Source organism: Arachis stenosperma, chromosome 5 (genome assembly GCF_014773155.1).
Source record: "Arachis stenosperma cultivar V10309 chromosome 5, arast.V10309.gnm1.PFL2, whole genome shotgun sequence".
Classification (NCBI taxonomy): domain Eukaryota; kingdom Viridiplantae; phylum Streptophyta; class Magnoliopsida; order Fabales; family Fabaceae; genus Arachis; species Arachis stenosperma.
Window position 1 is genome coordinate 5,357,720 of NC_080381.1, and position 25,433 is coordinate 5,383,152.

At 32.5% G+C, this 25,433-nt stretch overlaps 3 protein-coding genes across 7 annotated transcripts; 2 read left to right on the forward strand and 1 right to left on the reverse strand.

Moving 5' to 3' along the window:
* Positions 1–336: 336 nt before the first annotated feature.
* LOC130982480 (uncharacterized) lies at positions 337–4,057 on the forward strand. 4 transcript variants are annotated; one of them, XM_057906497.1, is made up of 8 exons: positions 337–654; positions 984–1,072; positions 1,217–1,292; positions 1,629–1,678; positions 1,770–2,105; positions 2,615–2,656; positions 2,775–2,954; positions 3,610–4,057. In XM_057906497.1, exons 1-8 carry the CDS (start codon positions 519–521, stop codon positions 3,775–3,777), a joined length of 1,077 nt encoding a protein of 358 aa, XP_057762480.1. In that variant the 5' UTR covers positions 337–518; the 3' UTR covers positions 3,778–4,057. The 4 variants fall into 4 exon arrangements, with proteins under 4 accessions (XP_057762480.1, XP_057762483.1, XP_057762481.1 ...); XM_057906500.1 differs by having other exon boundaries at positions 2,775–2,889; XM_057906501.1 differs by having other exon boundaries at positions 515–654; positions 1,156–1,292.
* A 986-nt stretch (positions 4,058–5,043) lies between these two features.
* On the reverse strand, positions 5,044–5,918 carry LOC130982429 (vegetative cell wall protein gp1). The gene has a single exon (XM_057906436.1). It carries the CDS (start codon positions 5,787–5,789, stop codon positions 5,280–5,282), a length of 510 nt encoding a protein of 169 aa, XP_057762419.1. The 5' UTR covers positions 5,790–5,918; the 3' UTR covers positions 5,044–5,279.
* Positions 5,919–9,392: 3,474 nt separating this feature from the next.
* On the forward strand, positions 9,393–13,015 carry LOC130979773 (vesicle-associated protein 2-1). 2 transcript variants are annotated; one of them, XM_057903311.1, is made up of 7 exons: positions 9,393–9,636; positions 10,174–10,244; positions 10,338–10,419; positions 11,219–11,334; positions 11,429–11,560; positions 12,527–12,595; positions 12,763–13,015. In XM_057903311.1, the coding sequence occupies exons 1-7, from the start codon at positions 9,567–9,569 to the stop codon at positions 12,913–12,915; spliced, it is 693 nt and encodes a 230-aa protein (XP_057759294.1). In that variant the 5' UTR covers positions 9,393–9,566; the 3' UTR covers positions 12,916–13,015. The 2 variants fall into 2 exon arrangements, with proteins under 2 accessions (XP_057759294.1, XP_057759293.1); XM_057903310.1 differs by having other exon boundaries at positions 9,394–9,636; positions 12,521–12,595.
* Positions 13,016–25,433: the final 12,418 nt, after the last annotated feature.

Consider the following 25,433-nt stretch of genomic DNA (forward strand, 5'->3'; position numbering starts at 1 on the left):
TCAATAATCAGGTCAATGACTAATTCATCGCAGATCTGAACTCCTTTGTCACAGATCTGAGCTCCATTCACTTGTTTAAGCGGACGAGTGAGCTGACTACTCGACCAACCCAAGTTGGTTTTACCTAACATTTTTTTCCTGCGTATATGAATATATGATATCATTTTTGGTTTTGGGTATGCAGCTGAATGTGGTGACTATTTAGTAAAGTATAGTGGGCCAGCATGGGCTAGTTCACTTTTAATTAACGTGAAGGCCCAAAATAAAAGAGAGGCCCAACACGTACTATTAACGGAGAAATTCCGGTGCAGCGTTTCCTACCAAGTTTGACGTTCAGTTCAGAACTTCAGATACAAACCTCACTTGATGTCAGTTATGTTAGTTCGGCTGGCATTTCATGCGTATTAGGAAGGGCCCCCCGGTAATTTCACACCTCCGATGATGCGGAGGGAAAATTGTGAAGAAAGATTTTGACAGAAAGCAGAGAAAGAAAAGAAAAGGGTTTAGCTTCTGTAGGAATGGATAGCAGAAGGGGTGGAGAAGAAGAAGGGTTTAGATTAGAGAATCCCTTTACTTTGAAGGTGGGTCAAGTGTTCACCGGTTTTGGAATCGGATGTGGAGTAGGAATCGGCGTTGGTCGCCCTTTAAATCTAGGTAACCTCCTCCTCCTCCTTCTTCAAAGAATCGCATTCACATTGTACATCATGGACTTGGGACGCTTCTTCAAACCCAAGAATGACCAAAACCCTACTCACTCTTCTCCCAATAAACCATGTATCTTTTATTATTATTTTAATTCCCCCACTCTTTAATGTGGAATGTAGTAGTAGCACTCTTATGATATTCGTGTTTGTTTTGATTTTTTAAAGTTCAGTGAGTCAAGTACTAGTAGCAGTTTCACATTTATGTTCTGTACTTGATAAAGGCCTAATGCATTGAGAAATGTTACTAGAGAGTTTTATTATTACTATTGTTTGGTGTAGCTGCAATACCAATGTTGAATCAAGTGATGAGTGCAACCAGAGGTGCAACTGATGCATTCTCGGGTGTTACCAGGCATGTTAATACCTCTGTAAGTCAGAATTCGCCATTTCATGTTTAAAGTTTCATTCTTATTTTGATCTTACTTATCTTTCTTTTCTCTCTTGATGGTAGAGCAAGGAGTTTAAATTGACCTACTTCTCTCATCAAATATTCCTTTCTCATATTTACATAGTTGAAGAAGTTGGGAGCTAAGAATATTGAAGTCGGTGTTGGATGTGGAGTTGGTTTTGGCCATGGTTTTGGAGCTGGTATGCCATATGTGTTAAGTATTTCAGCTGCAAAATATTGACATAGCATGAGAAAATCGATATATAGCAAATAAACTTCAATGCTAACTTGTACGTTCATATCCATGGACACTAAGAATGAAAATGTGGGAGCAGAATACTTTGCTATGAATTGCCTCAGGATGCTTTAGAATGCAAGGCTAGACGCAAGTATTGAGCTTCAATGAAACTTAGCTATCATATGTTTATTCCAGGCCAAAATGGATTCTTCTTGTTAATGTTACTTGACAGAGACTTTCCATGTTTTATACTTATTCTTCAATTCATTGTTGAGTTTGTACCTATTTGTTATGGCAGGCGTTGCTGTGAAACCAGGGGTGTTGAATCAAATTCAATCTTGTGTTATGGTACGTAAAATTTCTGTCATCTCAAAAGTGTTGTTCTGTATTTTGTCCATTATGTATTATATCTATAATGTTTGCAATCTTAATTTGCTAGGTAGCAATGACAAAGATGATGATGAAGCTTGGTATTGTTCCCAATTTACCCTTCAATCCGGGTGCATTTTCAGCGTCCTTTCAAAGTGGTATAAACATGGTCAATAAAAACCGAATTTCACCACCAAGCATGATGCAGCTGGCAGGTAAACCAGCAGATCAAGTTACTCAGGGTCTTGCAGGGTCCCAATCTATGCAAATTGGGTCGGCTTTTGAAAGTACTACCATTAAAGGAAATGCAATTGACCCCAAAGTTGGCAGCCGAACCGAGAAGGTTATTAGCAACTTTCTGCAAAATCCATTGCTGAATGGGGAGGAAGGAGGAGTTGATGAATCGGTATGCACTCATTTCCATATGTTACCATTAGGTGTTATATGCCTTTTCTTGCATTTGATAAAACTTTCTTCTTTTTTCCAAACTTGGGAATGCTAATTGTGGATCAAATGATCAATGCCTCCCCCCACTTATTAAATTTTTATTAACACTGCATTGACACACCCAGCCCCCGATCGGCTTGAGTAACAGAATCTTGTCTCTTGATACAGTGCGTCTGGAAAGATATGATAGTGAGGAGAATGAGTAGCATCAACCTATTTATGTTTTATGCCCCTTGCCCTGTCATCTGTTGGATTAAACTACACATGCCATTCTTGCTTCCATGTTTTAGAGCAATAAATGAAGCTTAGATAGTGTTTCTTTATATGCACTTTTGAGATATCTTTGGTAGTTTAGTACATACTTACCTTCCAATTAGATTAATAATATGCTGTTATTGGAAGTCTTGTCCCTTCTCTACAATAATCACACCTTTAAAGTTTTTCTCGTGTTCTTTCTCTTTGTTATAGGGGGCTGGACGCCTGCGGTCGGAGAACAATGTACTTCAGATGGTAATTTTTCGTTCTTTGTAATTGGTGTCAACGACCATAGTTAGATTATCAACAGCTAACCGGTCATTTAACCATTTCAATTGTTTTGACTTTGTTTTATTTTATTTTATGGATTTAGGTCTTGAAACACCAAAGAATCATTGAAGAACTTGTGGAGGAAAATGAGAAGCTTCGACAGATACTAGTGGAGGACCTGAAAGTACCACCAAGCAAACTTGAAGCAAATTCTGCAGGTAGAATTAGAAATGAGTTGCCATGTACTAATTGTTTTGAGTGCAGAAGAAAACAAAGAAAAAGAGTACGTTGAGAATAACTTACCGTGATACACATTTACGGTGTCTTTTTTTTTTGGTATCCTTTTTTTTTTAACTTTTGAAAGAGTTACGAAATGAATTAGTGGATAGATTATAAGCCAGAAAAAATATCACATTTTAAATTGGATCACCATAAGATTGCTACATATTTAATGAATTTTCATGGTAGCATATTATATCCCCTCCCAAGAAAAGTGAACAAATGGCCCAGCAAAAATATACTTAGAAAATTTAAGAAGGATCGGTTTCACTCGGCCGCATATGTCTCTGTTTTTTACTTTTTATTTTATTTTTTGGTCGTGTGTTCTTATTTTATTTTATTTCTGGTTTATTAGTGAGCTTAGGCCCAAAAAAGACTAGGAGAACTATCATTCTATTTTGAAAATTTCAGATTTTGTTGCCATTTGCGTTTTTTTTTAAATGATTAAGTAAGGTGACCTTTTGTCTAGGCTCGACAAGAGATTTTAATTAACGATAAAAGAAATTAACATATCTTCGTGAAAAAAAGAATCAATACTTTATAAAATCATATAATTAGGTTACGTAAAATTTTCATAAAAATAGAGATCTATTCTGATAATAGAAGAAAAAAAATTCTGATAATGAAGTTATGTAATATTTTCATACTTGTGTTTGCAGATCGTAACACACTCAAGTCCAAAGGAGAAAACAATAAGAGAAAAAAGGGAGAGAACCAAAAGTAAAATAAATGGTCCACGCTTACCAAATGTAGGAACTGGTTCGTGTATTACTATACTCAATAACAAGTCTTATTACGACGTGGTATGCAATATCTATGATGCCTAATTAGTAATGGACATCTCTACCTTATCTTTTCTTTTTAATTGTGTATGTGATGTGGAACATTCCATCAATAATTGTAGAAAATTAATTTTATAGTGCTGATCGTTGATCCCTTTTGTAAGTAACTAATAATAAAAGGCAAAAGGAGAAAATGCTAGTGCTTGATAAGTTTGCACTCACATTGGTACACATAAGTTTTATGCCCACAAGTCAGCGTGAATCTAATGCTTTATTTGGTGTGGTACTAAATTCTCTCCCCTTTTTATTTTGTTGGTCGCCAAATTCTCCCTTTGTATTTTGATCAGAAATGAATAAATTCTTCAGCTTTATGGCACCAAGGACCATTTATATGGCTACAGCTAGAATTAGTTCCTTTTTTTGTGGGTTTTTTTTTGGGGGGGGGGGGGGGGGGGGTTGTTTCAGAAGAACAAGTAAAAGTCTAAATGCTTTGATTTCATTGTGTCAAAAAAGTGAAGTATGAGGAATGATTAGGGTGCCAAGGACAGCGTGTCCTTCTCTAATGCTCCCCTCATTATATGGTGTTGACTGTGTCAAGAGTTTGTATTTGTATTGTATTCAACAAAATATAATGGCCACATATTCGGATTGTAAATCAATCAACACTCACTCCTCTAAGGTGTGTGAGATAATAATAATAATAATAATATGAATGTGACTAAATTCATGTAGAGACAGCTATACAGGCAGATAAAGGTCTTCTATCAAAGCTATAATATAATTAAACGACGATCAATATCAAAAGAGGGAATTAGATTCATCAGAAAATCGTGTCTTCTAAAATCATTTTCCTTGGATACCCTTTAGTTTAGACTATCTGAACCCTATAGTTTAATCTGATCTGTTTTGTATATAAGTTTGATCAAGTAACATTTTTTTTACCACAAAGAAAGCCGCATCAATTATGAGGCTCTTGTTATTCTTGGAATTCCATTATGTTGAGCACTCACAAAATTCCAAAAGCATAACATGTTGCTCTCTTAAACAGCTATCTCTACTACCACCTAACCTTTTTTCTGCATCTCTCATTCCCCACCACCACCACCAATTGCACCTATCCCATTACTCTCTTATCTCTTTTGTATTTACACACCAACAAAAAGGCTTCAGTTAACAACATTCATCATTATTTAACTTCCAACTACACACTAATTACTAGGTATATGTGAATGTCATGCCATTGACTTGACTCAAAAGACTTATGTTTTGTGTTCTCAAGTGTGATTAATATTAGAGATTAGAAAACATAAATAGAAATAATGAGATCTCTCTTATTGAGTGAGCTACAAAATGCTACAATGTGACAAGTAACATAAATACACACACATGTCTGTTATGTAAATAGATGCTCATCCTCCCAAACAAATCAACAATGAAGCACTCAAAAATCATACACCAAATCTATGAAACAAGAAGCTAAAAGGAACGAGTGTAAAACTAGAGAGAAAAGGAAGAAGCTACAACCAAGTACACACCATCCTTTCTCTTCAACCAAGAAGCACTGCACCACCACCCAACAATGCTGCTACCATCACCAAGCTGAAGCTGCTTCCATGAACAAACGCGTTTGAGCTTGGGGACTTCGGAGGCGCTCCGGTGGATGGTGACGGTGACGGTGACGGTGACGGTGACTGTGACGATGACGGCGTGGGAGATGGTGGAGAGTCCATGGCTGGTGATGAAGCAGGGGAAGGAGCAGAGGCTGAAGGAGGTGTTGACGTCGTGGAAGATGGGCTTGGGGTTGGGCTTGAGGAAGTTGGACTTGGACTGGACATTGGTGAGGGCGGTGAAACCGGTGGTGAGACCGGAGATGCGGCAGGTGGTGGAGGGGTGGTGGTGGGGGCCTTTGGTGAAGCTGGCGATGGTGTTTTTGGTGTTGATGGTGAGCTCTTAGGTGAAGCTGAAGGTGAAGGTGACGGAGCTTGTTGCGCTGTGGACATTGTTGCCACCAGAATTATAGACATAGATAACACGAGCATGGCACGTGACAGTGCCATGGCTAAACAGAAACCGAAACCGAAGAAGAAGAAGAAGAAGAAAACAGAGAAACAGAGACAGTGCTGTTCTGTTTTTTGAAGTAGAACAGAGGAATGAGAATGGGGTTGTTATTGTGATTGATATATAGTAACAAATAATAATAATAATAATATAAGAAAAGTGAAAAAGAATGAAAAGGCTTATTATTATTATTATTTGGGGGGGGGGGGGGGGGGGGGACAGTGAAATAGGAGAATATTTTCATGCAATGAAGATGAAGCGTGAGGTGGACACGTATGGAAAAGGCAGAGATAAAAGAAGCATCTTTCTTTGTGAGGTCCAACACCAATGGAATTGGAATTACCTCATTCATGAATATTTTACAATATCTTGCATTCTTACCATTATTAATCATTAGGAAACTTAGATCACATCAGATTTTGACTTAAAAATGCTTCTAAATAATTTTGACTTTTGTGAGTTCACTTCTTGCTATGTGAAAGTACCTTTGGTTTGTATTATAGCACATAATTTTAGGCATCATTTGGTGTTACAAGAAAATAGTACATGTTCCAATAAACAATTAGTATAATAACGGTGTTAAGTTGCTGTTGGTAACACAATTTAGATGATTGTGTTAGAGCTTTAGGAAATGTACATATGCACCCATCATTTTCTCATTAAGAATAGCCACGTCAATGGTAAGCTTGTGTCCCCATATCCCTCCAATGGAGGGAGAGAAAGAGAAAATTACTAGCAGACAGCTTGCTCCAGGCGGGTGGAGAACAACGTCTTGTCGTTTTGGACTTAGAAATTTAGTCATTAGAATAATCATGTTGTTCAAACAAATAACATCATTGTTTGAGAAACAATAACTTACATGGCTGCTACACTGATATTTTCTTCCTACTCAGCATTGAGCCATTCACATTGAGCCAAATGTATGATTATACACTTTCCCATGTGATTCCAGGACCACTTATGCCACACTTTTTTGTTCTCTTCACCCGAGAGAAAAAGAAAAGGAAAGAAAGAATATATTTATCTCGGTTTGTTTTGTTTCTTTACAATTTATTTGTGAACAATGAATAATGATAGTTGTTCCGTCCTGGGTGAGTCGAGGTAAGTGACTTTTCGAATAGTTATTCGATTTTTAAGTTGAGCTATACGTCATTCGGGAACAGCGTTGTAAATAAATTTTGGCGTTCTGAAATACGGCGATAGGAGCACCTGTAAAAAGAACTCCGACGCCTCAAATGAGTATGTGAGTTATGAAAGATAAAAGTAATAAACAGGAATGAGTTATGTAACTTGAGCCTTCGTGAGTTATTTGGTTTGGTTTTATAGACGAGTGGTGTGTTAGTTTTAGTTTGTCTGTTCCGAGATGTCAGATGAGTATCGCTGTTAGTATCTTTGACTTATGCAGAATCGTGATCAAGTTTGGGTAGTAGGTTCCGTTGTTGTGGATAACGGTTGGAAGATAATAGTGACTTGCAATTAGTTTAATCAGTGATCTCCTTTCTATTTATTTGTTTTCGAGTTTTAAGGTCAGCTTTTAGTTATAATCCTGTTTCCGTGTATAATAGGATACACGTCAATAGTAAACAATGTTCTCATGTCTATCATGTTTTTCTCACTTACTATTAGTGATGCCATACAAGAGATAAATTAGTGAAAAATGTAACTGAAAGAAATCAAGGTATGATTCATATTCACAAGCTATAAAGAAATACAATTGTGGAACGGTAATTACTATATTATGAAATAAATTGTTACTGTTAATTTAGCCATGCTTATACAACATGGTTAATTTTAAAATGTTAAAAAGAAGTAAGCTCCCAACAAAATTTTTAATAATGAAGCATGATCAGAAATATCATGTTGTAGAACTCTCTAAATTACGTCATGAGTATAGAAAAGTGAAGAATGAAAATAGAGTTGGTGTCCTTATCCGAGAGCTACATATATTACCTCCAACTGAAGCTCCATGATGTTGGTGTTCAATGTCTTCACATTGTTTGAGACAGATTCCTTAGGATTGGGAATGGTGTCGCTGTATCTTCATGAACATAGCTGCAGATTTTACATCAATAATGTCATATTAATCAACTGCACTTACATCTTTACATTTTTGGTTTGGTATATATACTAATTAGATATTGAACATTTCTATAATTTAATCAAATTGGGTTAAGTGTATTTATTCTTAATCAAGTTAGTTGCATATCGATCAAAATGATAATATTTATGTTTTATGTAAAAAGAAAACTAAAAATAATTATTATTTATTTTTTGGTTGTGAGTTTACTTGACAGGTGTGGTATGTTTAGTTGTTAGTCTATAATAAATTATGGTCTATTTTCAGAAACAATTAAGTAATATTTTGAGAGTTGAACATGAGTTCTTTTAAAAAAAAATATATACTATGTGATTGATTGATTGATTTTTTTGTTATTATTTAAAGTATTTAATTAGAAAAGAATGATTGAATTTTTAAGATTTAAGAAGTAGGTGTTATAAAAATTATCAATAAATCGATTAGAAGTTAAATGGAATGAATTTGATCCTTTTAGTTAATAATAATACCAAAAATGAGTACGAATTAATATCTTGTTATTTAACTTTTAATTCCTTGCTTTTAAAGTACTTCATCTTTTTGTATTAAATTTTTGTTTAAAAAAAATCATATGATCTATATTCGAATTTAGATTTTTTAAATTTTAAATTTTATTAAAAAAAAGTATAATTTTTATTATTTATTTTATAAGTAAAATAAAAAATATGAAAAAAAAAAGCTATTAAAAGATGAGATATTATACTTTATCTTTTTCAGTAAAAATTTAAAATTCTAAATTTTATATATATAAAAGACATGTAATTGCTATTTATGGCTTCATGAGATTGAGAGCTAAACATGACATACATTGTCTCTCTTAATTACTGTCAGCTATTAATTACACGGATCCAAGTTATGTCATAATTATATGCATCTATCCATCTTTCTTCCCATCAACACTAATTGAATCTTAAATCTAATTAAATTGAGATAATTTAATAATTAATTCATTAATTTATTTAAATAAATATTATGAATTTAAATTTTTTTATATTATACAATAATTTATTAATTAACAGTAAATTTTTAAATAAAATTTTGATACACAATAAATTAATTTTTAATCTGTTAAATTAAAAAAATATTAAAAAAACAAAAAATAAAGAAATTTTAAATTTGATCTATTAGTTTAAAAAAATACGTATAATAATATAACTCCTTACCCCCAATTTGACCATCAATACCGCTTCAATTAACATAGGAGTTTGGACAAAACTACTGCAACATGAGAATACGTGCAATTAACATGGTCTCTCTCTAGTCTCTACTCTGATCTGACATCAACATGTGTAAGCTATGGTCAACATGAAATGTGATGAAGGAACAGTCAGAATTAGTAAGTACTATGATGTCACTAAGAAATATGAATTAATTAGTATTATTTTATTTTGATATATTTTTAAATATTAATGAGTAATTACCATCATTTATATATAATTAAAATAGAATGAAAAATGTTATAAGGGTAAAAGAGGGGAAGAGAGACTGGTTGTAGAAAATAGAAAGAGCGAGAGATCCGGTTAGTGGTTAGGCTACTTCTAAGGCATAGGCATCCACTCGTCCCCATGGGTACCCCCCTTCATCCTCGTTCCACCACATATTCCTTCCTTTTCCTCTCTTCTTCCTCTTCCTCTTCCTCTTCCCCACTTTCCCCCTCTTTCTGCTTTTTCATTCTTCCGCCATGTCTACTCCCGCCGCTGCTTCTGCCTCCCCTCTCATCTCCGTCAGTCCCGATGAACTCAGGTTCCCTTGTACGTCTCTCTCTCTCTCTCTCTCGTTAATTTTATTCTTTCTGATCGTCTATGCAAGCAAATTGCATGATTCATTTTTTTTACTCTCTTATCTGCGGATCATCATTAATAATCCTAATTTAACATAAAAACAACGTTCTAAATTCTAATAGATTGGACATTCGACATTTATGTATATCTTTTTTGGAAATTTAATCCCTCACTTCTTATTCATCTTAGACTTGTAGTTGTTGTACTTATTAATTACAAGGCTTAATAAGAATTCAGTGAACCATTAAGATATGCTTTTAGCCATTTCTACTTCTTATGTTTCTAGAGCGCATTATTATGGATTCATGGTTCTCCCTGTTTGGCAAATCGAAGAGCACGTTAGGCAACATATTGCTCTAATATATGGTTGTACATGTTTTCAGTTATTCTGATATTCAACAGAAGAATTTATATATTATATAATGTAAACATGAATTCTTATTCTCTCTTTTCCTCAATAAACTTGAGCTCTTATTCAAAATTTTCTTATGTTATTCTTGTAACCAGTTGAGCTGGAGAAGCAATCATTTTGTGATCTTAAAGTTGTGAATAACACAGAGAACTATGTTGCTTTCAAGGTACTTTCTTAAACTACACATTCTGGTATGAACTTCATGTTGCTTGTATCTGATTGGATCTAATTTCAATGTTATGTTATTGCTGTTTTGTAGGTCAAGACCACTTCGCCAAAGAAGTACTTTGTACGGCCTAACACTGGTGTTATACAGCCCTGGGACTCGTGTATCATCAGAGGTGCTCCTTGCTAATATTGCCTAGTCATTTTTAAGTCCTTTCCTTTATTCCTTCACCAAAAACTATTGTCTAGTTCTTTGATAGATATATTCTTATTTAACTTTCGGGTTTCTGAAATGTGTATAAATCACATGTTAAGGACTACGAAATTATTATATGAAAGGAACATGCATTTAATATCCTGATTGAAAATTCCAAAGCTAATTATATGAAAAGTATTCTGTTGACTAATTAAGTGGTAGATAATTTCTTTTAATACTTAGAATATACCCTAAAGGTGCACTTGTTGACAAAAGCATTTTTATTTTTTCTTATAAACACTTCATTCAGATTTTTTATGGTCCGAGCTTAAGCTGCTTATGACAACCCAAATGTTTCTGTCAATTCCTTATAGGAGTTATGCATGTGAACGAATAACTTAATGCCTGCTCTGTTCTATAGATACAAATTTAGAAATATGTTGTTTCATCTGAGATATGGTTATAAGATATAACCTGTTTCTGAGGTCTATGTAGACTGGTAATTTCAACTATCATCAATGGTCAGAAATCAGGTGTTTTTCTTCACAAATCCCAATATCATAAAGATTTTAGAACCAGGGAAAAGAAAGCGATTTGGAGCTTATTAGCAAACATGTGTTGCACAATTTCTGGATTTTATAGTTTCAAGTGTCCCATTTTTTGGTTAAATACTGTGGGACCTAAAACCGATAACTTGTTGTCAAGCACCAAGCTTTTGCTATTCTGTTTCATAGTGGTATCAGCCTTTGTCATATTGTTCAATTTTTTGTATTGTACAGTCACTCTTCAAGCCCAACGTGAATACCCTCCAGACATGCAATGCAAGGACAAGTTTCTACTACAGAGCACAGTAGTGAATCCAAATACTGATGTTGATGATCTTCCTGCAGATACTGTAAGAGTTTCAAGACTGTCCTTGTTTTATGGGATCAACTGTATAATTTGGAAAGAAAAAAAATTAACCATGAATGCTGCTAATTGGCTTGTAGTTTAATAAGGAAAGTGGAAATACAATAGAAGAGTTGAAACTAAGAGTTGCGTATATTGCTTCTAACTTAACCCAAGGAAGCTCTGAAGATGATGCATTGAAGAACTCCGCACAAAAACTTGATAGTTCTTATGTGAGTCTCTTCTTCCCCCTACATTCGTGGAATCAGTTTGAGTTTCTGTTTATTCTTCTCTTTGTAGAGTTTTAATTTTGTGTATTTAGCTCTATGTTATATGATACATTCAATCTGCCAACCTAGAATCTTCATCGGCTAGGAGTCTCTTGGAATGACAAATAAACTTAATATATTTCAAAACGAGTACAGGCTATTAGGCTAAGAAATGATATAAGGGTATTAATCACTCAGGACCAATTCTATCTTATAGATGCATAAACTTTTAATGTAGACAAACAATGCGATTGGAGAACACGACCTTTCATTTTTTTAAAAAAAAGAAAAATGCAAGTTAGCCAGAAAAATTATGTGATTGATAAGGGAAAACAGAAAACATAATTTTACTCAATCAATTACTAAAGAAACTTCCAATTGTATAACCCTTCTCCTGTAAAATATAAATCTTTGCCTGCATCGTATTTCTTTGTTTAGAATAGACCTAGCATCTGGCTACAAATGCCATAAAGCATCTAGCAGCTTATGCCATGTAGAATAATTTGCGGATGACTAGTGTGTGGAAGAGAAAATATGCTTGGGTATCAAACTGGTTTAGGAAGATTACTTTCTGAAAACCACATTTAGAAGTTTATTTCTTATTGGACTGTCTATAGATTACTTAGTGGAGTTGAAGTTCACTTCTGTCTTTGTGACGCTGGTTTCATTTTTCTGTAATTAATTTTTTTTCCTTAGCTAAGCAAGTTATATGAGCTTCTTTTAAGGACCCATTTAATAGGCTTTAGTTGAAGTTAAATCTCTCCCACTGCTTTGAATCATGGTTCCGTTTTCTGTATTTGAGTGATAGTCTCTGCCTAAAAGATTACCTATTGTTACATGATAATTAGGTTCATTTGGAAACAAGTTTCCTTCATTATATCATTCAATGCCCCATAATTAAATTTCCTATTTTTTCCCCTCAAGAATCAGGCTTTACAGCAGCTGAAGGAAGAAAGAGATGCCGCCCTGAGACAAACACGACAGCTGCAACAGGAACTGGTAATTATGCAACATGTTTCCCTGTATTACTTCATTATCACAGGATTTTGGCCAAGTCTGCTCTCTCTTTAGTTCTTTTGTTCTATGGAAAACTTGAATCTACATTATAACTTCGATATTTTACTTTTGAATATTGAATTCATTGGTTGGGTTGTGTTTATATGCAGGACATGCTGAAAAGGCGAAAAAGCCAAAGAGGAGATCCTGGCTTTTCCCTTATCTTTGCCTTTTTTGTAGGTCTCATTGGACTTGTGCTTGGCTTTCTTTTAAAACTTCTATTCTCTTCACCACCACCATCACTATCACCATCTACGGAATGATTTTTATTGTGGAAACCCTTTGCATGCAAGACCTTTCTCGTGTTAACACTGTAAAAGTGTAAAGTTCCTATATTCTTTTCAATGAGATTTTTGTTCTTTATTTTTTATGCCTTAACTGCCATATGGTATACTGGATAGTACTTTTCTTTTTTCTTTAGAAAGGCATACACATTAGAATGCAGAGATAAGAAGGGGATGCTTGTTAATAATTTACGATATAACATTATAGCTATCAACAATTGAAATTCTCTGAATCCTTCATCTCAAAAGGAAAACTTTAAACCGAAAACATAAAGTAAATAAATTCTGATCCTTGATCTACACTGCTACTTCACCCCAAAGCAAATTAGTAAAATATGGTTTTAGTTAGCCGTGTATTATTTTCTCTTCAATCACGATTCAAGAAAGATGTTCTTTTCTGGGTGTCTAACAAGAAAACAATGGAAAAGAGAAAAGACAGCAGCAAAGCTTAACAGGATTAGACTAGTCATGTACAATAACAGGAGACAACTCGGCCCAAGGCTCTAACCACTCAAGAAAACCACACATGGATTTGGCAGCTATTTTGGCCACACTACAGAAAAAATGTATTACTTAATAATACCACGCGTCTCTTTGTTGTTTATTTATTATCTTTACATGATAAATTATATTTTAAACTGATTTAATGTGATTGAAATTTATGTTTTTGAAATTGAATATAAAGATGAAATTGGAGAATAAAAGGAGAGACCAAAAGCGGTTATTTATTCTATCTCAAGCTAGTAGTATATATCTATAGCAAACAGTTATAAAGATTGATTGTTTTGAACAAAACTATATTTTTATATGTAAGTGCAAGTGCTATAATAAAATAACTCATCTGAGGGGACTCAAGAAAAATCTTAAAAAACAAAAGGCTTCACAATCACAAGTAATTTAACACTAAACTAGAATAATAACTACTACTTTTTAAACTAAGGAACCTAGGAAGTTAACAGCCAAACTGAAGAAGCAGTAGGTGAATTTGAGCTAGGGAAAAGTTGATAGATAAGTCCATTTTCCAAGTATACTACACCATAATCGTGACCACCAACAATACATAGAATATCATGATCGATCACATTATTAATAATTATTATACTACCTGTATACTAAAATTAGTTACCAATATATAATATATGTTAAAATATAAATACACATTAAAAATAAATTAAACCACACATATATTTATACACAAATATATTAGTGATTAATTTTAATGACTGATTTTAATGTACAAATAATATTTTTGTATTAATAATTACTAAGGTTTGACGCACCACTTGATCATGTGTATAATAGATCAACATGAAAGCAGGTGAATTATATCCGAGTATTGTCGCGTAGTTCTCCAATGTATTTATTCTTGACCGTGTAGGTTGATTCATCTTATCATTGTTCAACATATAAACATCTAACTTATAATCCAATCAGATACTTGCGGGTGAAATCACAGGATCGGGAACAAGATCATCGGGTGGTGTCACCAATGTTTTGAAACCAAGGAATGGAACCCCTGTCTTGGCATCATACTCGTGCAGTTCAGAAGTGAATATATATATATATGGAAGAGGAGTCAAAGAAGAGAATCGAGATAAGAGTGAAGCGTGAGGTGCGGTCAGAATTAGATATTTACACGGCTATGGATTTCAACTAGGATACTAGCTAACTGTCAACTAATGTATGAACCGCAAAAAAAAACCTAACAAAAATAAAGAGAAAGTATGAGCACTACCACAAAAACGGTGTTTAGCTACCAAATTTTAACTACTAACATTAAATCGTGATAAAAATAAATAAGTGTGTCTTCTATTTATCACGAAACATTATGACAGTGGCTAAAATTTAATTTTTTGCTACGAATAATATTTTTTGTAGCTGTATTTCTTGCTTACATTAACGTACCATGGCTATTCTGTCTTGAATAAATTAATTTTTTAAATAAATTTATTAATGTATAGTATCATTTTTTTAATATTCTAACATTAACACATATTTATAAAATTAAATCTGAAAATATAAAAAAAATGAATTTAGATAAAATAAAAAATTATAAAAATAAATATAATATTCTAATATTTGAGTTAATTATAAAGATAAAATTTATTTAACTAAAATAATATAATTTGAATAGATAATAAAAAGTTCAATAATTTGTAAGTATAAAAAAATTTTTATTTTTTATTAAAAATAAATTATTTTATCATTTTTTGAATTTAAAAAAATGAGAATAAGTTAAAAAAATAGTCTTATTTACATGGTTTAGTACTCATTATATATTTTTGTGAGTACTATACTCTTATTATATGTATAATTATCTTTTTAAAAATTATTTTGTAAAATTATGAATTAAATTTTTTATTTTTACTAATATTTAATTGGTATATTACATTAATTAATTATTTTACAATTATTTCCAGTTATAAAAAAATTAATACTAATTAATTTATGAGTCACTTGTATAAAAGTTTGAAATTTTATTAAGTAACAAAAAAATTAATTTATAAAATTTCTTATAACAATTTTATCTGATAATTAAATTTGTCTAATGTAATAAAATTTTAGTAACTAATTTAGTAATTAAAATTTATTAAACATTAAATTTTTCAGGTAAAAATATTTACAAAATTTACTTAATGTATAACTCTTATTATATTATTTCGTGTATAATAGGTAAATAATTAAATGATAGTATATTGTTTGAATCATCAACTATTAACTGCATGAAATGAGAGATTGTGAGGGTCATATATTTATTAAAGTAGTTTTTTTGTTATTTATTGTTATTATAATAAAAATTAAAGACAAAAATATTACAGAATCAAAATTTAAATTTAAATTTTTTATTATATTTGACCATTAAAAAATAAATAAATAATTATTGTATTAAAAATAAAATAATTTAAGGTATATTTAGTAGATAATAAACAATAGGATGGAAAGAAATATTCTTAAAATTAAAGAAAATTAAAAGACGATTTAAATAACATTGGTCAAGCTGAATTTTTAAAATTTAAAATTTTAATGTGCGCTTAACTTTTGAAGTAGCTTTTGGCGGAAAGTTAAAATAATCACGGACAAATTTCAATATAACTTTCCATCATTCACGTTGTCTTTTAACTCCTACTTTTCTGCAGCACACTCTCTTTAACCACACTATATGAATCCTATCATATGATAGGGTATCCTCCAAACTCAAAATACGGATTTTTTCTTTGTTATTTGTTAGTTTTTTTAGTAAATTTTTTCGTGAAGCAAAAACATAATAATTCAGAAGAGGCCCTTTTAGCAGAACTACGATAACACAGAATATTAACAACAATGAAGAATTTGCAGAAGATTTGGGTGAAATAAGTCTCAACCAACTGTTCCTACCAGAAAAGATTATAATGACCCTTTAGTTGTGAATGTCAAAGGTATATGAAATTTCAATTTTTTTACGTGATTTTTTTAGTTCTAATATTTAGTTTATTTCTTTTATTCAATTTTGTATTCATTGTAGACACTTCTATGGGAGAAATTACAACCGGCAAAAGGACGACAATTCAAGTTTGGCATTTGAAAAAGGATGAAAAAGACATTATGAAAGTTGATGGGAATGAACAAAGTCGAGATAATGACGTAAATTTATTGATACGATTTCTGGGTGTAATGGCTCGTAGAGCAACGCTGTAAATTGAAAAGGTCTTTGGTGCTGAAAATGTAGGATATGTGATAAATTTAGAGAAACGGTTGAAACTTTAGAGAAAAAGCTATGGATATGGCAGCTCTGTACAAATTTTTGTTATCAAAATACAGTGATAAAGTGCCTAATTTATCCAGTAATATGCTAGACATTTAATTGATGTATTTAATAAGTAATAGTTAAAATTTTAAATATATTTAATTTAAAAGGGATTAGAATTTATTTTATTTATGTTAAAAAAATTTTATTTCTTATTATATATAAGTTTAGACTATTATTATTATTATTATTATTATTATTATTATTATTATTATTATTATTATTATTATTATTATTATTATTATTATTATTATGGAAAAATGTTAGATGTTATATATTTAAAAAGTTTGATTTTTGTTATTAATGTAATATATATAAATATAATTTTAATTTAATAAAACTGTTCAATTAGAGTAAATTAGCACAAATTAGCCTTGGATTGTATGTGAAAAATATAGTGAGTTAGCCACAAAAATAGTGTGATTAAATAACCCAACGTTAGCCACAAAAAAAATGTGGCTGAAAAACCCGGCCTGCACAAATTAGCTACGGATGAAGTGTAGTAGAATTATACTTTTTGATTTAATTATTCTTATTTAGCCACGGCATTATGCGTGGACAATGATATACAAATCGTGGCTCTTTGAAGGTCTCCACGATGTTTAAAATTGTGGCTAATAACGCTAAAATCGTGGCAAATTAAAAATGCAACTCCCCGATTAGCCACAAATATTCTTTCGTGGCCAATATATAATTGCTACGGTTATTTTAGAGTTTAGCCACAATTTTTTTCGTGGCTAAACCCCTTATTTCTTGTAGTGGAGTAGCTAATTTAATATGCTGCCAATTAAGTCAGCTAGCAGCCAACTTTCAAAATATCTTATTTTAAATTTTTAAGAACTAGTTTTACACTCAAAAAATCTGATTTTAAAAAAAGTGTATGCCATGATGTTTATATATACTTGCCTAACTTATTAAAAAGAGATGAAAATTAGTATTTAAATTAAAAAATACATAAATAAATATTTTTTTAATATTTAAAACATATCATAAAAGGCAAATTCGGTAATTTCGACACCAAAACTATAGGCACCACATAATTTATCTTTCAAAAAACGCGACACTGCGATCTTCTCCTCCTGCCGTGTCGCATCTCCTTCCAAACTCTTCTCCCCACAACGCCACATCCTCTTCTCCAACCTATCGATGCGTCGCTTTCCAATATAAACTGTCGCGGTTACGTCACGCACGATGTTCTTTTAAGTTTTTGACGCTTCTATTTTTTTTAGGTTTCGGATGCGTTTTTGTAATATGTTTTGAATGTTTTTTTATATTTCTTCTTTTTTAGATTTTAAATTATTTTTTTAATAGTTTTATATGTTTTTTTTGTTTTCGCATGTTTTTTTAATAATTTTGAAAATCTCATTTTATTAAGCTTTTTTATTTTTAAAATGATTTTAGATATCTTTCTTTTGTTATGTTTTGAATGTTTCTATATTTAGAAGTAATGTATTTTTTTATCCTAATTAAAAGAATTTTGAATAATCTTTTACAATAATTTTAGATGTTTTTTTTTGTGGTTGCTTTTTTTTATATAGTAAATGAGAATGAAAGTGAAATTAGGGTAACTCTTGTCTTTTGATTTAGGATATTGCTTTTTTTGTTAATGGGCACTTTTTTTCACTAGTTGGTTGCATTTTAGTTGGTTACCTAGCAGAATTACAAAAAAAAAAAATTTAAATTAAGAGTAGTCCTAATCTCACTTTCACTCTTATTTATAGTAAAAAAAAAATAACCAAAAAACCCTTTCCCTCACGTACGTATGACTAACATCAAAGCCGCACGTCCCGCACGTCCTCTTCTGCCACCAGCAGCTGCGAGTCCTCCACCGTCAATGATGCATCACCTTCTGTCATCTTCAGCTACTCGTGACGTCACGAACGTAGTAATGCGATCCTCTCTTTTTCTCTTCTTCTATGTTTTAGATATTTATTTTTTTTAGATTTTGGATAATTCTTTTTAATAATTTTAGATGCTTTTTTTCTCTTAGTTGTCGAATATTTTTTTCTTATGTTTTAAAATAACATCCAAAACTTAACCAAAAAATATCTAAAATAATAAAAAAATAACATCTAAAACAGAAAAAACATCTAAACTCATTAAAAAAGCATTTAAAATCTAACAAAAATATAAAATTATTGTACTTTATACTAGAATTTTGATAGGTGATATCGAATAGAAGAAAAAAAACGTGGAGAAAGAGATGATACAAAGAGAGAAAAACGGAAAGAAAGAAGAAAAAGAAATGTAGAAGAAGAGGAGAAGAGAGGTGAATAGAATAAGAGGACGCGTGTTATTTGAGTATAAAATTAATTTTTCTAATTTTAAAATAAATTTTTTAAAAAAATTAGATATTTAATTTTATATAAAGTTGAATTTTTAGATTTTCTCTTTAAAAGAGACCTAATCTAAACAAAATTGCAATATTTAATGGAATTAAAAATTCTTTCTGACAAATGATACAAAACGAGATATGTATTTAGCACATAATTTCCTTAGTTAATCCGCCTCTAGAAACCATCATAGATACAAACAAAAAGAAAACAAGATAGCTTCCTGGAAAAATAAAAAAATAAAAAAATCTGACAGCTAAAAATATGATTTTTGGTGAAAAGTTAGTTTCATTTCAGTCTATTTCAGTCTCTTTTTAGAAAAAAATAGAATTTTAATGAATCCAAGCTCAGCTAATCTTTAAACTTCTCGCTATTACTTATTAATTAAATAAATCTTAATTATTTATTTATTATAATTTATATTAATAATTCTAATTTAAAAACATAAACTATAACAAAAAAATCATACTCTTTCACATAAATATGAGAATAAGATACTTCACTATTAAAAGATAAGAAGTACTTGTTTTAATATAGCACCAAATCTCTAATTTTTTAGTCTTTATTTGTTTATTTATTTATTTTTTTTTTCCTTATCATTTTTCTTCTCAAATAATTAAAACTACCACTATAATCACTGTAATTATAATTTTTATTGCTAGTTAAAAGAAAATCATAGAAAGAAAAGATATTTAATAATAATAATAATTTTAAAGTAGATGGTTAAAATAAGATAAATAAAATATTTAAAATAAAAATTAAACACTTTAAATATTAAAAACAAAATTAAGAGTTAGTCCAAACGATAAAAACTAAAAAAATATTTTTTTTTATGAGTGAAATTTAAACTTGCAATCTTTAAGTGAATATGGAGAGATTATGCAATTTGAGTTATAGCTCATTGACAAAGAATATTTTATCTTATTAATAGGAGTTTTGACAAACAACATGAAAAATTTAATTTTAATATATTATTGATGTTCAACAATTTTATATATGTATTTAATTAGGGACGACAGTAAAAGTAATTATTTTTTTATATTGACAACATAAATAGTTAATAAATATAATTAGATGATTGTATAAAATAATTTATACTATCAAGATATTAAAATCAAATTCTACTTTAAATTAAAAAAAATTAAAATTTAAATAGATATACATATCTCTAATTTACATTGATAACAAAATTGGTTACGATGTAAACTAAGGGGAAAGTTACCAAAATAAATTATTTGCTCATCAATATTACCGAATTACAACTTTTAAACATTGCATACGGAAATGCAACTTTTACATATCTATGAAAATCGCGAGAGGGTTAGGACAGATTAGGTATTAGACGTAAATCGCTAGAGGGGTATGACGATTTATGTTGGAATACAGAAAAGAAGAAACTGTGGCACCTCTCCAGCGGTTTTCTCATGAACGCCAAAACTGCATAAACTGCGAGAGGGGTATAGCAATTTATGTTTGCCTAGAGATGCCTATAAATACCAAGCAGGAGGGAGTGGTGTGATGGTAGATGGTCATTTTTACAAATTTACAAATGGATAGTGAGGAGAATTTTTTGTTCTAGTCCATTGTTTTGGAAAAATTCAAAAAAGTAAAAGGCACGGTATTAAGTTCACTGATAGAAAACCGGTGAATATTTTTATCCGGTCAACAAATATGTTATCAGAGCTAAAGACGAATATATTGCAAAAGGCGGGGTTGTGTGGGACCAAGTGGGTGAAGAAGTTGTTCTACAAAATTCTGATTGCGGTTGTGTCAACTGGTGTGAAGCATGAAACATTTGTGATAAGGTCGGACGAAGACATGCAGGTTTGGTTTTATTGTCGGCGAAATTTTCCAGAAGTGAGAATACACGAGCTGTATGCTAAGTTGGAAGATGGCGTCGATAGTTCTGGGCATCAGCGCCGAATCCTCAGTCGACAACGGTGGGGGTACTTCTACCTCGATGCCTGTCATTGTACCTGGTTGTCTATTGGCTGATCCTCCATCTGTTGCAATTGGGATAGCTAGGTTACCCCGTATGATTCTAACAAAGTGCCTGTTCACATCGTGGGGACAGTGACAAGGAACTCTGAGGGTCTCACCTACACATCAAGGGCCATCCAGTTCCGAGACATAGCAAGTCAGCAACATCCTCCATATTTCTCAATACTGAATTTGAAAACCGTCGGCTAGCAACCGGACATAGATCCTACCTTTGGAGGTCAAGGATTACATGAAGGACTTCCTTCTGTGGAATTTCAAATTGGCCAATCTTTCCAAACTAAGGAGGAAGCTATATTGAGTGTAAAAAATTATAGCTTTCGTCTTGGAGTTGAGTACAGGGTGATAGAGTCATATCATCTCAAGTATCATGGGAGATACAAGGAGTTTGGTAAAGGTTGCACGTAGTTGATTTGCATCATACTTCGGCAACGAAAGAGTACTTGGGAGTTTAGAAGGTACAATGGACGTTACACTTGCTTGGCTACATCGATTTCGAGTGATTACTGACAGCTTGATCATCATGTCATTGGTGTGAATATATTTTCGTTTGTTAGAGTCGATGCAGCGGTTACGATAAAAGTGTTGCAAGAAGCTACTGAAGCAACCTACGGATTCAGGACTAGTTACAGAAAGGTCTGAATGGTAAAACAGAAGGCAGTTGCACAGATCTACAGGGATTGGAAAAAGTCGTATGCCGAGTTGCCTCGGTGGATCCTTAGTGTGCAATCCACAATGGATGAAACTGTGGCGTTGTTGAAGACTTCTCCGATGCATATCGGTAATCAGGTTGATGAATCTACCGGGTACTTTCATCATCTTTTCTAGACATTTCTTCTATGCATTAAGGCATTTCAACATTGCAAGCCACTGGTCAGCATCGACAGGACTCATTTGTGTGGGAAGTACGACGGTACTTTGTTTCTGGCTATTGCGCAAGATGGTAACTCGAATATCTTGCCCATTGCCTTTGCACTTGTGGAAGGGGAGAATGCAGAATCCTAGGCTTTTTTCTTATCCAACTTGCGTCAACATGTGACTCCGCAAGAAGGCATTCCGGTGATCTCTGACAAGCATAATGACATTAAGGCGGCACTGGAGGCACCTGACAGTGGTTGGCTACCACCTCATGCATATCAAGCATTTTGCATTCGTCATGTTGCAGCTAATTTCACCCTCAGTTTCAAAGGTCAGGATGTGAGACGGCTAATTTTTGGATTAGCCACTCTCTGAATACTCAAAATAGAATCAACTTTGTTGTCCTAATGCAAATGTCATGTCTGAAAATAACTCGAGAACCACCTATCTCCACCCTACCATCCTTGCCATGAAGCCAGTCTATGTTCAGGGCTGCTCCAGGCACATGCTATATGCCACCGAGCTGTGGGAACACCCTATCCACTTGATGCCACTCAATCACGGGAAAATATATCAGGCTAGTGACCGCCCACCATAACCGACTATGCTCTTCAACTAGAATCTCCGGATGAACAACCGCAAGCACGTCAAGTGCAGCATAAGGCTCCCACACAATCTGCAAATGACAACAGAATCTACCATTAGTACACCATATACAGCCATGTTGGCGAACGAGTAATGAAACTTCAAAACAGACACAAACAATTTACATTTCGACCACCCAACCGGTCTAATGCAAGGCGAAACTGGATGATTCTTTACTCCTTTCGATCGGATGTCGGTAAATAAGTGGCCCACCTGGAGGATGACAATGTCATATGAATAAATAATCCAGGATCTCAAAAGTTTATAACTGACAAACAAATAATGAAAGCTTAAATGCATAAACTAATACTTGGATGCCAACGAAAAAAAAAAAGTCGTCAAATCCATGCGGCCTGAGAGTAGAGAACCGCCAGAATATCCAAGATTGTAGTAGCTAGAGGGGACCTGCCAAGTTCGTGACATTTCTGTTGGCCACCCGACACATGCATCGATATAGTCATGCCAACGCAGCCGAATCCCAACTATAAATTCCCAACTCGTCAAGCATCGCCACAAACGGCAACCACCGTATATGTACCCGATTTGCACTCTTGTCACCAAACAATTGAGTGGATAGCAGCATCATAATGTACCCACGTGCGTATATGCGTATGGTGTCCTCAATCATATCCACCGGTAGCTCCTTAAACCTCTTATAGAACTATGTGAAGTGGACTGTGAACTGTTTTACCCTATTTGGCGGCAGAAACTCGCCAAATAACTCCTGAAACCACATCCAAGCCGGCCTGCTGCCATCATCCATCAACTGGTCAAAATTTGTGACGCACCCAGATACAGCCTTTCCATCAGCGGACAACCCCAACTGATATGCCACATCCTGCAGCATGATGATGCACTCCCTGAACGGCACATGAAAGGTGTGCATCTCAGGATACCACCTCTCAATAAATGCGCTAACCAGGGGTTCATCCAACCAGAACTAATGCGTGTTTAGTCTAGCCAGGTGGTACAAACCAGCACTCTCCAAATAGGGTATGAATTCTATTGCCTTCGAATGCTGTAGATACACCTACTTGGCTGCATGATGTGAGAAAAAAATCACACCAAATGAAATTTCAATACTTACAAATTTAAACCATAAATTATAATCAAACACAAAAACTACAAGTTTTCTATCTATTAAATCTTAACTAAAATTCCAGATACACTTCACTTAACATTATTTTTCAAGCTAATTTTATTAAAATAGAGAAACAACACGTATGAACTTTTACATAAAATTTTGTTTTATAGATCTAAACGTATTTTACAATAAGTGAAAAATCTTCAACTTTTAAATTTATATGTCCTATATTATAAAATTTAAAGTTTAAAATTTAAATTTTAAGACTTAATATTAAATTTTAAATGATGAAATACAAACCTTAAGTTCTATTTCTAAAATTTAAGTCTTAAATTTCAAATTCTAAACTACAATACTTCTAATTTTAAAATTTAAAATTTAAAATTTAAAGTTTAAAATTTTAAATCTTAGTTTTCAAATATCATATTTAAAAAACATCCTTATAATTCTTAAACACTATATTTAAAATTTGAATCCTAAATTTCAATTACTGGAGGATAAACATTCTACTTAAATACTATATCCTTAATTTTAAATTTTAAATCTTAACTTTCAAATAGTAAGCTACATATCTTAAATTCTGTATTCTAATTACTGCACTCTAAATATTATATATTATGCTATAAAATTTAATAACTAAAAAAAATAAACTTACCTCTTCATTGATGCCGCCGGCAACATGCGCAACGCTGTTGAGTCGGTACAGCTTGTCTTTGTTCGCCATGGTCGCACGCCTTAATAATTTCAAGTGCCCAAATACTCTCCAAGCCTTTTCCTCCTTCCCTCTCGATCCACAATTCTCCCTCTCTAAACAAATAACTTCTCTCTCTAAAATAGTTGGTACTCAGTCGAAATGAAGAATTTGCGACTGGATTCGGCAGATTTATAAGCAAGCATAAATCGCTATACCTCTCTTGCGGTTTACGCGGTTTTGACGTTTGTGAGGAAATCGCTGGAAGGGTGCCGCAGTTTCTTTTTTTTTTTTTTTTTTTGTTCCAATGTAAACCGTTATACCCCTCTAACGGTTTACGTATAAAACCAAATCCACCCTATCCTTTTTGTGGTTTCTATAAATATGTGAAAGTTGTATTTTCGTATACAATATTTAAAAGTTATAATTTGATAATATTAGTTTGTAAATAATTTATTTTGATAACTTGTCATAAACTAATTATGTTTTTTGTGACTAAATAGAAAAGAAAGAAAAAAAAAAGAGACAAAACCAAATTAATTGGCTAGGTTCATATCTATATCTATTAGATGTTGAAACTCACTCCATGGTTGGCTCCAATTCGAGTGAATGTCCGCGACAGAAGCAGCTGCTTTAGCCATACAATCTGCAACACTATTTGTATTCCTCTGAATTAAAAGAATAGAGACTCTCCAATTCTAATTCATAACCTCCTGTATATGCTTTGCCAAATTCCATTCCGGAATCTCCTTACTAAGCATTCTTTGGTTTACCAAAAAAAGAGCTTCTAAACAGTCTGTTTCACAAATAACCTAACGAAATTCACTCTCCCAAGCAAGAAGTAAACCTCTCCAAATTGCATACAATTCATCAAAAAGAATAATGCACACTTCGACTTTCCCAGTGCAACCTTTCAACCAATATCCATCAGGATTGCGAATGATACAACCAAAACCAGCATAGCCAAAAGGAGCAAAACAACTAGTATCACAATTCAATTTAATATAATGAACTGGAGGTGGAACCAATGCAAACAAGAGGAGGAGACAAAGATTGATGTATAGCAAAAATAGTGTGAAACTCCCTTATTGAACTACGAATCAA